Source organism: Opisthorchis viverrini, assembly GCF_000715545.1.
Source record: "Opisthorchis viverrini unplaced genomic scaffold opera_v5_11, whole genome shotgun sequence".
Classification (NCBI taxonomy): Eukaryota; Metazoa; Platyhelminthes; class Trematoda; order Opisthorchiida; family Opisthorchiidae; genus Opisthorchis; species Opisthorchis viverrini.
Window position 1 is genome coordinate 733,491 of NW_008751667.1, and position 17,702 is coordinate 751,192.

The following is a 17,702-nucleotide window of genomic DNA, read 5'->3' on the forward strand; positions in this document are numbered from 1 at the left end:
TTCTTCTGAAGAAGGCATTAACAAAAGCTGAGGGAATTTCAGAGGCTGTACCTATCAGATGAGCTACAAGATGAAGACGCTGGTCGTGAGCTGTCGAATAGTCTTCGACAACCTTATGAGTTATGTATCACGTGATCCAGCAGTGTACCAAAGGGACGAGCATGTTCTCCACACACCGTCGCAGCATACCAGAACCCCATTTGTATCTGAGCCCAGGCGTTTCAGTTAGTCAACGAGCAATTCGGATTCGGATCAGTGGAGCGCATGAACGGCGGTAAACGCAATACAACCATTCAAACAGCAGCCTAACTGTTCTCCTCTCCTCCGTTAATGCGCCGGTACAACTCGAGTGTCAGAGAACCACTGAGTCTGTAGCAAGCGAAAAATGAAGTTGCTAGTTGATTTCTGATCTGAGCCTGAACAACCCCATCAATGAACCGAATTCTATTTGTTGGGTGGTACGCATTTCCGTTGATTGAACCAGAGGTTTTTGCAGAGTGTAGCTACCCTTTCGCCACACACATTACTGTACAGGTCACCGACACTCGCTAGATCACGAGATCTGCCTTTTTTGCTTACACTCACAAATCACGCCACAGAATCGGGACTAACTTGACTACACAGCTCACAATCAAGCCCTTGATCCCAAGACTCGCCTTTCTTCCCCTACACGTACAAATCATGACACATAAGGGTGACTCATCTGACATAGACTCTCTACCGTCCGATAAGGTGACAGCAAGTCATGCGCTGATACCCACACACACGCGAACGTTCCTACATATAGGATAACAGCACAGCAACACAACACTACTCAACAGAGCTTCGCACGTCGCCCAACTCGGAGCAGAGCCGCTCAGGACTTGCGGCGCATCACGCACGGATATTCAGGAATACGTGTGGCTGCTGCAACAGCGAAGAAGACAGGAAACCTGCATCCGGACTTACAACAGGATCTATTAACCTGTACCTGCCATGCGATAAGTCCCTTGTTCGCATATATATACCTGTTGTTATAATTTTACTCAACAAGCAGACACTGTTAGTGCTCCCCGTTTTCTCGTTCGTATAACTAATTTTCGGGTTCTAGTAGAGCATTAAAAATCTCTATCACGTCAGAAAAATGAGAACATAAGAGCAAACAAAGCCTCGTCGGCGTATGTGGCTGAAGGCCAAACAGATGACAAAAAGCTGTGTGAATACTGAAATGAGAGGGATGCTACTGAAAAAGAGCAAATCAGGATTTCGGTGTTTATTCGTAGACCCATTGTTGGGAAAGAGGACAGCTATTCCTGAGGGTTCGACAGTAGTAGATGGTCACCCAAAAACGGCTTTGGGTCTCTAACGTCAGATGGGACCGATTTCGGATGACCACGATAATGGTTTTACGGAAAACATTGAGCTGAAGACTCTTCAGGTGACAAGGTGAACATAACTTCGAAATAGTAAGTGTCCTTGCTAGGAAGAACTCGAGTAGTCTGTTTGGAGGTGAAAGAACGCGCACAGTTGTTAAACATCGATATACCGTTTATTCTGTGGAGGAAATTCTTCACGTGACTTCTTTCGATAGGGAATATCGCAGTGCTGGAAGTACAGTGCCCACGAGTCTCGCGTACTCTAACGGATTTTTAGATTTTGGCTTTGTAGTTGGCGTGTAAAACCCTACACACGTTTTTTATTCTGTCTGTTTCATCCTCACCATCCATGAACAAAGTGGCTTGGTTTATTCCGAAAAAAGACTAAAGCGACTTCGAATAAAACGCGATAGTTGTTAGGACTTCGTTCTGGCAAAACTTACCAAAAACTTCATGTCCATTGTCATGAACGGTTTTCACAATATTCCGTTTAGCATCGCCTACACGGTCATGTGCTGACTGAAAGCCAAACATTTGCTTTTAATGTCACCTTGCAAAACATAGTGTTGTGAGTAGAGCAAGGTTTTATTAAGAACGGGTTGGAATTGTTTTTCACCTAATCGACCCTCGGAAGGTGTAAGTGGGTCGATGGAATGTACACTCATTTTGAAACATCAAAACCGAGAGATTCAGCTGGGTTCCAGGTGAGTCTCTCGAACAACCAAATTGGTTTTCAAATGAGTGTACATTCGCTAATTTCGTGCAATTTGGTTACAAGTAGAACATAAAGCTGACGGAAACTCAGCGACTGCACCTACCTGATGACCCCCAAGAAGGGCGAAACCGGTCATGGGCTGTCGAGGAGTTTTCAGCAACCTTATGAGTAGTGCATTACAAAAATATATATGGGTTGATGGAACTTTTTGGTGACCTTTTTAGCACATCTCCAATTGTTGGTCATCTCTCCGTTTTCTTACGCATTTATTTGTCTAACAGATGGAACTAACTCTGTTAAAAATAGTCAGAGTTTGGACTTTGTTAATGAAGTTTGATTACACAATTTTTTATTGGTTGTTTTCTACATGATATGATAGGACAAATTCCCTACTACATACAAAATAACTTGCCAGTTTGTGTCACGATCGGTCGGGTCACACTTGCACTTTCATGAATGCAACCAGTGTTCGATTTCAGCAGAATTGTGGTCAAATCGGACAAGATCCAGGATGTCATGACAGGTACAGCCTTCGAGAAAGGCAAGGGAACGTGCGAGATCAAAGCTAGACAAGGATCTGTTTAGTAAACTGGTAGACCTTGTTCCGCCAAAATGAAATAACCGTAGCACGAGCAACAAGTTGGCCTATGTTTTTCCTGAAAAAAAAACATTTTAAGGCTTATCTCCACATCCTGTGAGTTAGTTTGTACTTTTACAAAGTCTTATTGATCAGGAAACTACTCATGAGTTCCGTAGTTTTGTTGATGTCCGTTCAGAAGTCATGAACGTGCAATCTTTCTAGATCAACGCATAAACTTCATACTGCGTTTCACAGCTATGGCATAAATTTTGAATCAAACTGCTACGATAACAGAAATCTATCCTTTTATTCCCAATGTTTCCAGTGATGCGTTTAATCTCTCTCAGAATTGAGACACGATATGCGAACTATCCCGTGGATTAGTCCTCATGGTTTCCTATTGGTCAATTCAAAGTTGGCACCTTCACGTGACCTGAAACCAGGCCAGGGTATTTATATTCCTGTGAAGTTGACCCAACTCTGATGCATGTAGTTCGACGCCTGTGAGTCTATATACTTGATCTGACCTCATGGTTAGGAATTTAGCGCGTCGTTTACCTTCAGTCACTCAGGTCTGAATGTGCCACCCTGTATGACTGATATTTTCGACTGGAGACTGTGCAACGAATTACGATGCCGCCGTCGGCTGAACGTTGGTGCGATGAACGAGAGGAATTCGCGGTGGTCGATCTAATTAACGATTTGTTTACCTTTGGTCTCTTTTTATCTAATAACGACTAGAAAGCCTACTCATGGTCACCGAAACAGTGGGACACAAACTAATGTGTACTTTTATTTGGATTTTGAACCCGGTAGATGTTGAAGCCTTTTCAAGATATCTGTTCCTGTTGCAGTCAAATTCTTCCACAGTTCCGATCAACTAAGAAAGGTCAAATGACAGAAGATAACCGTAACAGAAAGCACAAGAACTGCATTTCCAAAGACAAGGACAGTGGTTCTACCCCAGAAAAAAAGCCATCATTCGGAGGGACTTCGAATTTATTTTTTTCTAGACAATTTGGTGCGCAGTGTTATATTCAGAGTGGGCATAAAACAGAGTGAGACGTGGAAATCCGTGGGATGAAACCTTCAGGTGTACAAAGCACGAAAAAGGGAGTCACATAGCCGGGCTTCCTCTGAAAGGAAGGGGGATTCTAGACCATTTTTGGTTCGAATTTTTGTAGAATTCACTGATCGGGCTCAATGACCAACGCAAGTCACCTTCAGCAGACGGAAGGTAAGCTTTTCAATCAATTGGAAAATGTTTGGGACCGACTGGGAAGCCATCGTTTCAGGGGGAGGGTTGGTGAACAATCGGTGGATTTATTGCTGGGCAACGTTTCACTTTTGACACAAAAGCTTCGTCAGGCCAAGTGAGTAAGTAACGAGGTTGATTGGGTTTTAAGGCAGTCAGGGAACCAATCCGTGGGATTCCTTATGACTAGTGACTTGATCAGTGCTGGGTGTTCAGTCTGATGTTCCTGTTTGTTGATTAGTGGGGATGACTAAGATTTACGATAGATTGGTTAGGGGGGTTCATTTTTATGATGAACCCGGATTTTTTTCGTCCTCGCTTCTTCAGTCTAGGACACCTTGATGGAAATTTCCTCTTGGGGTCGTTCACAGATTTCGTTCACCTGTGTTCGTCCAAGGGTGCTGGGACAATTGGTTTGGGGATGGGGGTGAGGTGGTTAATTGGATCTGACTCTACTTGGATGTTGTACTTTTAGACCCAGGCCATTTCGCTGATAAATGCACCCCGCCTTGAGGAAGGCAAGCGAGAAGGGCGAAACCGGTTGTGGGCTGTCAAAGAGTTTTCAGCAACCTTGTGAGTAGTTTCCCTTATGAAACTATACTGCGATATCTCGAATATCGTGCCAACTGAATCATGAGGCGGCCTGTGTGCAGTACATTTAGTTGTAGAATAACATAAACGAGAGATTCAGTTGAGTCTCTCGTGAAAACCAAATTGATTTGCAAATGAGTGTATTTCTCGGAAGGCAAGCCTCTTTGGCAAATTGCTTTATAGACAACCCTGCGGTAGACAGAACGTATGGGCTCAAGAGTACAAAGTTCACTTCTATCCCAATACATCATTTATTACCGCTTCTCTGGTATCCAGATAACATAAACTACTGGCGCAGTCTGTTGGACATTCTCAGAGATTTACTGACACCGAGTGTTAATCCGTCAGGTGGGGAGTTGACAAATCACGTGTCAAATTCAGATTTATACGAGGGACAGATCACGGAAACTTTTGGCATTTCTCAAATACAAAACAAACAAACAAATTTGTATGTAGTCAAAATGAACAACTGGTCTGGGGGAGGAGTTGAGTATTCAGCACGCAATACACACATTTACAGTGGACTGGACAATTGGAGTGATTATGTACTCTGTCAGTGATGACGTACACAATTCAGGGGGGGGGGGTTTGGGAAAGAAGACCACCTTGTCTGAGACTGTCCGCTGCTGAAACTGGACTCATCAAATGGTTGATACAACAAGCGACTGCTGAATTGAAATATTTGATAGCTCTGAGTGGTGACGCGCAACAGCGTCACCATCCAGTGAGAGATTTTTTCAAAGCCAAGAAGTATACTGTTGTAAGTGAAAGTGTGAAAAATGTAGAAAGACCAGTCTGAACGAGAAAGGGAGAGAAGATTTGGGGAATAAAACGGGCAAACGGACAATAAGCCTTGCTTCAAACTGACTAGACGGGGGTCAGTAGGCTTTTCTGCTGTCTGTCGGAGCGGGACCTTTCGGTCTAAACTGTGAGTGGCATTGAATCAACCGAGGCACATAAACCGTGTGTTATTGGTTTTCTACTTGCAAGTAATATGGCCTTATGAGGCAAATACTGTGCGGTCTGTCTGATAGGTGGGCAGTGCGTTGTGGATTGGAGTCAAGTAGGGCAATCGTTATTCTATGTGGCAAAAGTATCAACGGTCGGCATGAACTTAGACTATCATTTCTTTAGTATTGACATTAGTTTTTTATCCACAAAAAGTAGGTGTTCCTCTGAGGAACATGCTTGTCACAAAACCTGGTTACAAATACACTCATTTGCAAATCAGTTTGGTTTTCACGAGAGACTCAACTGAAACCTTATGTTCTACTTGAACCCAAATTGAACTGTTTTTGAGAAATACACTCATTTTCCAATCGATTTGGTTTTCACGAGAGACTCAACTGAATCTCTCGTTTATGATATTCTACCAACTGCAGAAGGCCACCTCATTTTTCAGTAGAGATGATACTCAAGATATCATAGTACATTTTCATAAGGGAAACTACTCACAAGGTTGCTGAAAACTCTTGGAAGAGTCTCCTCTATGAAAATGTGAATACTTGTTCATGTAGCGTACGAACTTTGCATCTGACAAGTCATCAATCGATAGCTTAGTCAACACATGACCATGTGCGTTAATTTCATGATCGAAGAAAGAGTGATACTTTATTCTCTCTGAGTGCAAGTTAATCAAACTTGTCATCATTCGTTCGTTCGTGATTTGTCTTCAGATACTTTCCGAACCCTTTCAGTAAGATAGAAACAGCTGTGCACTGCTTTGGCTCTTCAGCACAACTTGGCTTCATTTCCAGGACAAATAATGCATTGCACAATTAGCAGAAGTCGAGGAAGAGTTATCACTGTGTGTCTGTGGGTGTGTAGTTTGGGAAAACAAAATCTACGCGGTCTCATGTTCCGCTCGAATGAAAGAGCACGAAGGTAGCGGAAGCAGTAAGCAATCAAACTCACTCAATACTTATTTGGGAGATCAAAAGCACTGCCATGATTCTGTCACTTGTTTTTCTTTCCAAGTTCCCATGCTTTCATCCTGCTACTCAAAGAGGTACAAAGACGAGCAGCAACATGTTTCGTCTGAACACCGCACGATATCGGAAACGTGCTCACAAACATTTGAGTCGAATGAGACGTTTCCAGAAAGTGGAGTAAACCGGAGAGTTGTGCTTCATGTTCCCAATAACGAGCAGCTGCTCCATGCAGTAAAACGTTATACCGTTCACTCACCATAATAATATATATTACTGATATAGTACTATTGTTATATATTACCGTATAATGTATGCATAATATATAATATACACGTATACACGTATATATGTATATAACTGTATATTATTGGTGGCCGGTCACAGTCGAAAGGTTGCCTCAAAGAAGCGGTCGTTCCAACCTTGAAAGGAATATTGTTTGTGGCTGTTTGCAATTCATACTTATTTTAACACCTGTTTTGTTCCACACCGACTACTGCGAACGGATCAGCTTCTTCTGATCCAAAACAAATGAATCTCCACGTGTCCATCTGCCCAGCAGCCTTTCTTGTGTCACATGATATTGTACTGTGTTTTCAGTCCAACTATGTTTTCACAAGGTATGTAGATCTGCTGACCGCCATTCTGAGCGTATAAAAACTGCGCTGAATTTCTAACTGGTCCACGCGTGTGTTCACGAGAAATCGGGTGCGATGCTTGCTTGTTGGTCCATCTTGTAAGCTCGGTGAACAGACAACATCCAGTGGAAAATCCGAAGGTGGCTCCCCTACAAAGCCGGAAACCAGAGAAGCCACGATTTCAGGTTCCTAAGTATTTAGCTTTTCACACAAAGAAGACATCGTGGTGAAAATGTTTCTTGAAGGTGAACCAGACGTGTCATTTGGGCATCATTCCAAACGTTTTTGTTGTAGGTGCAATCGACACACTGACTCGTCACGACAGTGAACGTCTTACAAGCCTAGAATAGACTCAACATGCTCGAGCCGCTCTTTTGGCCTTCACGGTACACGCAGAGCTATTTTTGAAGCTCCTCGTGAGCTGATTAAGCACTAAAACCGATTCACTTCGTAGAAGAAAGTTCGATAACTCAAAAGTTTCAGAACTCCTAATCACTGATCATTATTCTACATGAATAAGTGTGAGTAGTGTGTTACATATATACATAGATCGCGACATCTCAAATATCGTGCCAATCGAAACGTGAGGCAGTCTGGTGCAGCGAGCTCAGTTGCTTAAAAACATCATACACAAGAGATTCAGCTGGGTTCCAGGTGTGTCCAAACCAAACTGGTATGCAAATGAGTGTATTTTGCTATACTGTTTATTGTATTCTATTTTCCAATGACAGTGAGATGGTGACCAATAAACAAGGTCAGTGTGTTTGGAAACTCGCAAAATGGATGAAAGGTTGGGGGTCTCCTCCCCTCTCCAGACCAGATGAATGGTGGTCTCAAGAAGGCATTTGAATGACACTCGCATCGGAGACACATCCTTGGTTCCGCCAAAAGGAAAGCAATGAAAGGTATTGATTGGTTTCAGAAATGTGTTTACTTCGTATCACGTCATGATATCTGGCTCCCGGAGACCAAAAACACTGCTGGTCTCCTTGTCGGAGGTTATTATGGGGGCCGACTCGCAGCATATTCCACTTCAGCCCAATCGTTATACTTGTGACAGATAGAATCCATCATAGGTCGGCCTCGAGCAAGTTGATTTTTGTGATGTGTACATCTTCGGGTGACTGGAGCAGCTAACGTCAACAACAAGAACAACAGCTCTGTAAAACTCAGACAAACGAGAGTCATGTGAGTATGCATTCTACAAAATCCCGCAACCCACCAAAACCTGACACGAAATATCAGGAAGGTCACTGTTATATCTGCTGTTTCGTCGCCCCGTGGTATCTGCTGCTGACCCGCTCCAGTGCCTAGTGTCGGAGAGAAAAGACTCACAGAAGGGAGCACAACAACTATATTCCCAACAAGCGAGTGAGTGCGTGCGAGTGCGAGAGCGAGTGCAAAAGTTACAACGGCTCCACGCTATTTCAAGGGGACTTTCTGACATTGATCCAGGCTGTCTGATAGGCGTTAGTGATCACCCATCAACATCGATCGTGCCTCTGTGAAAAGCCTGAATGCTGATCACATTCGGTCGTGCTTCTGTGGCGCAGAGAACACTCATCAGGTTTTACTGAACTGATCGAATGATTGGCTGGCCTGGATGCTTGCCGGCTTTCCAGTTTAGCTTTTGGTGGAGCAGTAGGTTCCGGGCGTTCAGAAGTTGACTTCAGGAATCTGACCTTCCTGATACTGGGTCACCTTCATCTTTCCTCAAACTCAGGGATGCACTGAACACACACTGTTGGAATTCCCGGGCTCAACTTGATGCGAAGAGCCAGTTTTGTTACAGTTTCTTTGACTGCACAAGTAGTACTTCATGCCTGAGACACGGATTCTTGGTTTTTGTTCAAAACCATCATTATCAAAGAGACATTAATACTGGCATCCACGCTTCACTGTCGTATTAATTTATATTCAAAGCCCTAAGGTGGAAAAAGAATGTACAAGGAAGAGTCCTGGTGTCAGTCTACCGAAGACATACGTTTCAAGCATCTGTGGCGCTACCTGAGTTGGAAGTCCCAACTGGTGGGACAGTCGATCAACCCAACCAAGGTATGTTACTGGATCGTCGTTCGAGCCATCCGGAGTTCGACTCACATCACTTAAACACGAACGTGTTCACCTGTTTAGGCGTAAAAATTCGGATGAGTTGGTTGGATTAGTGTTGGTGGAGTAGTGGTAAAATGTTTGCATCGCATGTCAGATGTGCGGAGTTCAAACCCTGGCATGACCATATGCACTGTTGACAAGCTGTATTAAGAGCAAAACTAGAGTCCAGACAAGGTAAATCAAAACTTTTCAGCGATCACTGTCCAAACGCCACAGTATGACAAGTCTTTCCATGCTTGGCAGTATCTCATTTCGTTGAAACTTCTGTCACTATCAGTTTCTTCACTTTCGTCTTATTGGCTGCTTACAGGGGTCGGTGTTATTTCGAGTATTCGTCATCTCCGTCCATAAACTGAACTGATCTTACCCGATAGCAAACGGACATTTTATGTGCTCATCGGAAAGGCTTACACCGTGAACCCATCGTGATTCTCATGTGTATTTCCAAGCTGGTATTTCTCTCTAACGTTCTGGATTACTTCGGTCTTGGCACCAAATTCGGTCAGGACACACGTGACATGAGGACAGTGTAACCGCGTGTTTTCTTTTTTTCCTTAGTATGACTCGTACTTCTATCCGTCCTGATGATTCGGTCGTCAAACGGAAATCGTAACCGGATGCAATAAAGTCGGGATTTCAAGTGATTAACGACTGCGTTGCTCGACTGGCCAATGGGAACTTGCACTGCCAACTTCCGCAGTCGGTTCCTCGAAAGCCTAAGAATTTGCACCAGTAACTCGTTGGTAGACTTTTTAACTCAGACATAATGTGAAATATGTGAAAAATGAAACAATATTTACCATCGTTCTATCCCGGATTTTGGGGCAATTTCTAAGCACATTTATTCAGCTGCAGAGCAGGTACCGCTCTAATGGCTGGTTGGTCGTATCCTCATAGTTGCTGACTAAGCTGAAATACACCGGAGAAGCTCAAGGAGTCACATCTGGGTGCCGTTTTTAAGGCCCAAGTGTTACCATGAATTTGCTTGGGACTCACCGTCAAGTTTTTTGTCCTCCAAGAAAAATTAAGCCAAGTTATTCGAGGTCGAAACTTCCAGAATCTAGTTGGAGTTGTTTCACCGTCGCTGAAAATCATCAGTAGTATACGCCTTACAAATATCCGTGAAGTTCGAACCCGGTAACGTTTACCTGATGCTTGAAGATGAGCTGCTGACTAGGAGTGTTCACACAAACAGGATATAGCGCCACCCACCGTCACATTAACAGATTTCACATCACGTGTCCATATGTTGACTAGCTGCTCAAGTGAAAGCTTCTCAAAAGGATTATGGATTGGTCTTGCTCATGAAATACGTTTGATTTGCTGGTAGCTATTCTCACTGTTGAGCAACCGCTTGTAACAAATTCTATAGACACCAGCCACTAGTCGGAGGGTCGTGTGATCGTTCCTTACAGTACAATCTGGTGCCCAATTCAAAACGAATCGCACTGTGTGTACAAGACTTCACCGTGGCCGTCAGCACGATATGACGCTAAAAACCACTTGCTCATCAAAACCAAATTAGTTTTCAAATGAGTATATTTTGCTAATTTCGTGCAATTCGGTTTCAAGTAAAACATAAGGTTGACGGAAACCCGGGGACTGTGCCTACCTGGTGAGCCCCAAGAAGGGCGAAACCGGTGGTGGGCTGTCGACGGATTATCAGTGACCTTATGAGTAGTACATTCCAAAGATGTATCGCGATATCTCGAATGTCGTACCAACTGAAACATGAGGCGGCCTGGTGCAGCACATTCAGTTGCCTGAAAACATCACAAACGAGAGATTCAGCTGGGTTCCAGGTGAGTCTCTCGAAAAAACAAATTAGTTTGCAAACGAGTGTATATTCACTTTCTCATCAGTTCACCTTTTATGCTGTCCGGTTTCGAATTGCGTCCCGAAAGTGGAAAAATAATTCTATACTTTTAGTCTTTCACTGTTCCATTTTTAATGATTATTCTAATCCAGATTGCCCACAATCGCGCACAGACGTTTTATTTTAACCAGTAGGGTTTCACAGCTGTAGGCAAGCGTAAGCTAACCTGGACATCCGGGATATCATCGTCATCGGAGAACGAAGCATCGTCACTGCCGCAAACCACAAAGTGCGTTTTATTATATTTAAAGCTGTAAAATGAAAAGAAGGGCAGAGTAGGTGAGAGGAGGGCCTGTTCCTGGCCTGTAGCAAACAGTCTGAAGCGTTCATACCTCCAAGTAGTCGGTTGGTGAATCTGCATGAATACCACTAATATCGATTAGCCGCCACTTCGTGCAATGCCTCCAGCCATGCGCAAAAAGGGGCGTCGGGGGACTATCCACTGGAAGACGGACCGCATACAAAACCCAAACCCCTTGTGATCTCTTTCACACTCTTCTGCCAATCACAAGTTGCCCAAATCTCGCGCGATTCTAAATGTGATACGGATAAGAACACGCGTTCTGGTGGATGACGTTTCGTCACGTGCAGCACACGGCCGCTTCCTGATTTCCTCATCAGAGGTCCGACACCGGGGTTCAAGCCATCCGACTAGGTTTGGCATAGCTCAAACGCAACTGCGTCGAGTTAAGCTAAGTCATGCACCATCCACCATGCACAGCACAGCCGTTTTGTAATGGCAAACTTATCGAGGACGAGTACTGGGGGTCAGTGAACTCAGGGGAGGCAGAGCAAACACTTGCCGCTCGCCGGTTACTGCTAGAGGAAAATACTGAGCTTGTTTGACCAAATAAAACGGTTCCTCAGGAAAACATCAAGTATATATAACGGTGTCCAGAAGGATCACCACGGTACTGTAAAAAGGCTGCCGCCCAGAATCAGGAACGGCCACCGAATTTAGTGGATTTCTGTGTGCGGTCATGAGCAGTCGGTCAAAGCTCATTTAATCCAATCGACAGGACAGAAAGTGAACACCATTACCGGTTGGCGAAAACTTTCGAGGACTTCACACACGAATCAGAAAGCCCGTTAGACTTCTCAAAAGATAGAAACTAAGTTCTAAATGTCTTCAAGCGAGGGCCTCATCGTGGACTGCAATGATACAGGCGGATAAGACACTGATAATAGAGTGAGGAGATTCGGTAATGTTTTACCGAGGTTTCATCCTGTCGATGAAGCCGGTGAGTACTGAAAAGCGGGAAAGCACTGTACAAGCATTTCATCTTTTTGGGCGTCATCGGTGGTGCGTATGTCACGAAACTTAGATTTTCCAACCCGGGATCTTCCGCCCAGTAGTTGAACACCTAACCATTCATCCTGAGTGACTGAGTGTTTAGACGAGAGCTAATCATACTACTATTGATCCGTTTTTGGTCGAATGAATAAGTGTTCAACCGGTGGTCGGAAGGTCGTGGGCCTGAAAATCTCTGAGTTTCGTCAGATCAAACATCGGTGCCCTGCTTCTCGGTTCTTCAGCACAGACTGCCTTCACTGAAAAGAGCAAATCTTAGTTGAAATTGTATCATGTGGGTCAGGTGTCTTCAAAATGCCTCCCCGGCGGAGTGCTGTGACTGAGCGTCAGAGATGGCCAGGATCTTGTCGAAGACGTCAGTAAGCACATCACGGACCTCACCATCAAGGGACCGCGGAGACCGAGTTCATGTAATATAGTTGATGGCTTATTTTTTTGGAATATTGGCTGTGGTGTACAAGAATTATGTCTATGTTAGCCGGAATTTCTGAGCATCCGGTATGAATTCTGTGATTTTCACACGAAACGATGCAGTCACCGCATTTCCACCGCGACCTTCCATATTGTCTTTAGAGTCCAGGTAATATCATTTTCACTTCAGGCGCCCGCGACATTCTTTGTATGCATCACGGTAAAAATTCCATACTCACGGGAATTTGAGTCTGCTCAGAGATTCGTATGATGTACATTGTTGGTTATTCCCAAAAAAGGGACAGACCTGCACGATGCTCAATCTGTCTTGCAAAGAGATGGGGTTCACCTGCAGGATGAGGCCAGTATTCGTTCTTCAGAATCGCCCAAGTATCTGTAAAGCAGAGAAAAACGGTAATTTCTGTTTAATTTTTTGTCACCCAGGAATTTTCACGTTATACTCTAAATGAACGCATCCATCCGCTCTAGACCAAGCGTTTCCAGTAGATTTGAAATCCCTCGACATCCTCATCGCTGGCTTCGTTCTTATTGAACTCACCTGACAAATAAAGCCTCAGATTTGCATAGATTTTATTTCCCACCCATCTGAAATTATCATAAACGAGAGATCCAGGCTTTTTTCATAGAGGAAAACATTCATAAGGCTGCTGAGAACTCTTCTTCGCCCTTTTTGGGGCTCATCAGGTAGGCACAGCCTCCGAGTTTCCGTCAACCTCATGTTCTACTTGAACCCAAATTGGACTGTTTTCGAGAAATACAGTCATTTGCAAATCAATTTGGTTTTCACGAGACTCCACTGAATCTCTCGTTTATGGTATTCTACAACTTCTTCCAAGGAAAACGAATTTTTTGGTACCAGAATTGTGCAGTTTTTGTGGTCCATAGGTTAGTTTTTGAGCATCAGATCAATCAAATTGAAAATAAATGCACTATTCTGACAATTTTCAACGGCTAGACCTTTTTTATTTGGTCAATCAACCGGTTCATTGACGTGGACAGAACTGCACACAAATCTTAATGAGTCTGTCCAAGAACGAGGTTTGTGAGGATAGAAATTGCTTAGTGCATCTCAAGCAGGCCGTACAGACCCAGACAGTTTGGTCACTTGTTTTTTTTTTGCGGCACACAATCTACTGCTCCAAATCACAAACATTTTGCCCAAAAGGGTCTTCATACGGTTAGTGAATTTGCATAGTTTGAAGAATGTTCGCATTGACAGAGTTACGTTTTCTCTGAAAGCTCCATTTCCAAAGAGGATGTGGTTTGCCGATTCTTCTAGGAAGGCACTTACTTTCCACGCTGTCAAACAAGCAACACATAACGGCAAAAGGACGGATTACTAATGGGTCTAGAAAATGGATGTGAAGTCCAACGGACCAGTTGATCGATTATCTGTGGCAGATGACGAGTATCTTTGAACCCATCCAGCATAAAAAATGGGTTCTCTGAATTGATGCTGTTCCGGGTGGAATATCCTAGCTGCACCCGGTATAATCGATTCATTGCGACTCTCTGTTTTGATATATTGGCCCGAAGATGGTTGTGGTGTAAACTAGCCTTTTGAATGAGAGTGCTGAAGATGACTGCATAAAAAATATGAGGCAAACAGTTTTCTTTTTGACCGGGAAGCGCAATGCCTAGCACCAGGTAGAAATTCAACCGCAATGAGAGTGCAAATCGGCGACAGAACTACCATTTGACCGGTGATACCAATGCCTGTGACAGTAGCTCCTTGTATACATACGTATATACCACATATATATCAGCAAAAGTAACACGGTTATCATGGACTTCTAGGTAGACCGTTTATCCTGAATACAAGCCCACGCGTTTGTACTTTGAGCACTAAGCTTCGTTTTTTATTGCTTATACGTTATTTTCAAGATATGCCCCACATCGCCTTGTCGTCGACAAAACTAGGTCGAAAATTTGCACTACTCGTTGCGCTATTAGTAGCGAAAACCTGAACGACAAACAGTCCATCATATTGCTCTGGCTCGCCCTGCTGATTTTGGCAACGGTGTGTCTTCAGTACACCAAGGCAGTCGTCCTCACAATACCGGTAGATATGAGTCCAGTGAAGTTAGGAGCCCTGGTTTACCTTGATTGAGTCATTCAGAGGACGCTTTTTATTTGCCTAATTCCAATGGAAGACCATGTTGGAAGCATAAAGTCTCCTGCAAAGATACTTGACGCAAAGATACTTGATGCAAAGATACTTGATCCAGCTAAGGTGTTCCAGGTAGGAGATGGTAACCCAATCTACATTTGAAATAAATAATCATAGAAACTCGATTCAATATTAGCCATGAAACGCAAACGTATACATTGAATCCACCCTCCGACTGTTACGAAATTAGAGTAGGTGTGAACCCCAAGCCTGTTTGGATTTGTGGAACAGACTACTGTCGTTTTATTCTTCGACACCATTGGAAACTATTTCAACGGAAGCTTTCAGTGTGTAAAGTGCCGTCTGATCATAGAGTTCAGGAGACGGCACACCCATAGTTTCCAAAGAACCTTGAAGAAATCTACATGAAAAAGTTTAGAGGGTACCTGCTAAAACTGCAAAAGTACTACTGCAATGCTTATAAATGTTTGTATTCTCAGAATCACTCTTGTATGTGCTCGTGCCGAGCATGATGAACAATCACAGAAAACAAGCTTTGTTCGCTACCTTCTTCGTTCTTATGATTCAGAGTGTGCGGATTTTAGAGCAGGGATCTTCTGCTACACCCTTGTCTGGGGGAAGACACTATCGATGCTTCCATACCAATCGTCGGAAAGTCTCATCTTACTGTTCTTACACCCCTGTTCCAGTGAACTGTATGGTATACCTCTAGGACTTCGTGTCACACAATCTCCCGTGGTACAGGTACTGTGGCGTTTTGTACCTTAATTTATATATTTTTTTATATAACACTGTATATAACATTATATAACATTATATATAACACTACGTATTTCATCAATTGCATGATCGTTTTTTGTTTGAATACAAAAAAAACTACAAAAACGCGCACTTGTACGATTTCACATAATACAAACGTGGTCACGTGCTCCGACTCTCTCTTCTGATTTCGCTCGAGCTTGCAGCATTCATTCGCGAGTCTCATGTGCTAACGCTGGTATCAGAAGAAGACCCTCGGACAACCCTGACTGGATTATTGTTTATTCGCTGACCCAGGCCAACGACAAACTACGTTAAATAGCACAATTCTTAGTGAGTCCGTTCTATCTGACCTCTTTATTATTGTACATCCAACCTAGCGTTATTATTTTTATTTCTTTGCCACACGCGCCTGGTAAACTAACTTATTGGGTAGTCAGACCACTAAAGTACGCACTCCTGCTAATTAAACTAACTATTGGGTAGTCAGACCACTAAAGTACGCACTCCTGCTAATTCGGCTGCTCCTTTCTAACCTTTCTGGTGTGATTCAACCGAGGCAAACTGAGTTTCAGTTTCTACGATCTTTATTGCACGGAAACGCGACGCCACGGCAGAATGTCACCTTTGGGTCCGGATATATACACAGACAACTTAGCGGCTCCGTTTGTCTGTTGCCACCTCATACACTTGTTTGTTTGTAACATCTAAACACCATCCAAGGATCCGGTGGGATGGCCGCTCGATCGGAACCAAATTATCTACACACTAATCCCATGCCTATTAGCTCCGATTACTCTCGTCCCAGACAGCGGTAAATGGTTTTTGATTTTCATTATTTTGGAGCATCCATGATACCAGAGCTGTCCCGTTAAACTGCTCTTCATTTCGGTCTACTTCTCCACAATGTCCACTCATTCGCGAATCACATCAACCGATTTCATTTTGATAGCTTCCCTACAATTATGTTAAGCTTACAATATTTTATATGTCAATTTGAGAGCTTCATTCTGTCCCTGAGAAAGAAGCTGCTGTGATCAGTTTTGCCACAGGAATGAAAAAACCTTAACTTTAGATAAAACTCTGTTTGATTTTGTAAAAATGAGACTGAAAAAAAGTGACTCTACCTCGGATCTAATTTGAGGGTGCTGAGTAGCAGCGATGGGCAAGCATGGGTTCTCCACAAAATTACATTTATGCAGCCGTTTTGCTCCTTCCATGAGGATTAGAGGGATTACCAACCGACCACTTAGATCCCTTGTGATTGCGACAAACTGGTAATGGCGTGCCATTGCAGTTTATTCTGATGTTCATTCCTTATTAGGACCGCTCTAGGCAAATATCTATCATTCCTAACCTCTTATAGAGGGGATAAGTTAAATATACCACTATCTTTGCTGACATGAACGACAGTGGGCAAACCAGCCTCATTCACGGCTAGTAATTGACTGGCAACCTTCCTGCCTCCCGCTTTTTGTGTCCTACCATCAATCGGTATACTTGCCAGTCTTTCATTCTTCCTTCCCTCACTCTAGTTTGTTTTACTCCAGGACTCGATACCTTTTTCAAAAGCCGAAAACTATTTCAAAACTCCACGAGCGTCCCGTATTGATGTGTTCAGCAGAGGGCTCTGTGGCCATCCTACTTTTCAACCCACTGCAGTTCGTACGTCTGTAGGTGCTATTGTCTTTTTTACTCGAACTATTTCATCCACGAGCGTCCCGTATTGATGTGTTCAGCAGAGGGCTCTGTGGCCATCCTACTTTTCAACCCACTGCAGTTCGTACGTACGTCTGTGCTATTGTCTTTTTTACTCGAAGTAATATCAGAAGGTGAAATAGCACTAACAATAAACAGTTATGTATAGTGGCTACCAGAGACACAAATTACAACTGAATAATGGACAAAAGAAGTATGAGACTTATCGAGTTCTTCGTTTGATAAGTTGTAGCCGATGCAGCCAATGTTTGTGGGACGCCGTTGAATTGAATGGGGTCTTGACCGAGTGTGTTGAAATC

General features: G+C 43.5%; 1 protein-coding gene across 1 annotated transcript in view; it reads left to right on the forward strand.

The window, feature by feature from the left end:
- Positions 1 to 2,008: 2,008 nt before the first annotated feature.
- The window catches only part of T265_01033 (hypothetical protein), a gene marked incomplete at both ends in the record, with an annotated part of 26,500 nt that continues 10,806 nt past the window's right edge, over positions 2,009 to 17,702 (forward strand). Inside the window, 2 exons of the mRNA XM_009164976.1 lie at positions 2,009 to 2,059; positions 3,835 to 3,887. Of these exons, the coding sequence (XP_009163240.1) occupies positions 2,009 to 2,059; positions 3,835 to 3,887 (104 nt within the window). The remainder of the gene's footprint in view (positions 2,060 to 3,834; positions 3,888 to 17,702) is intronic.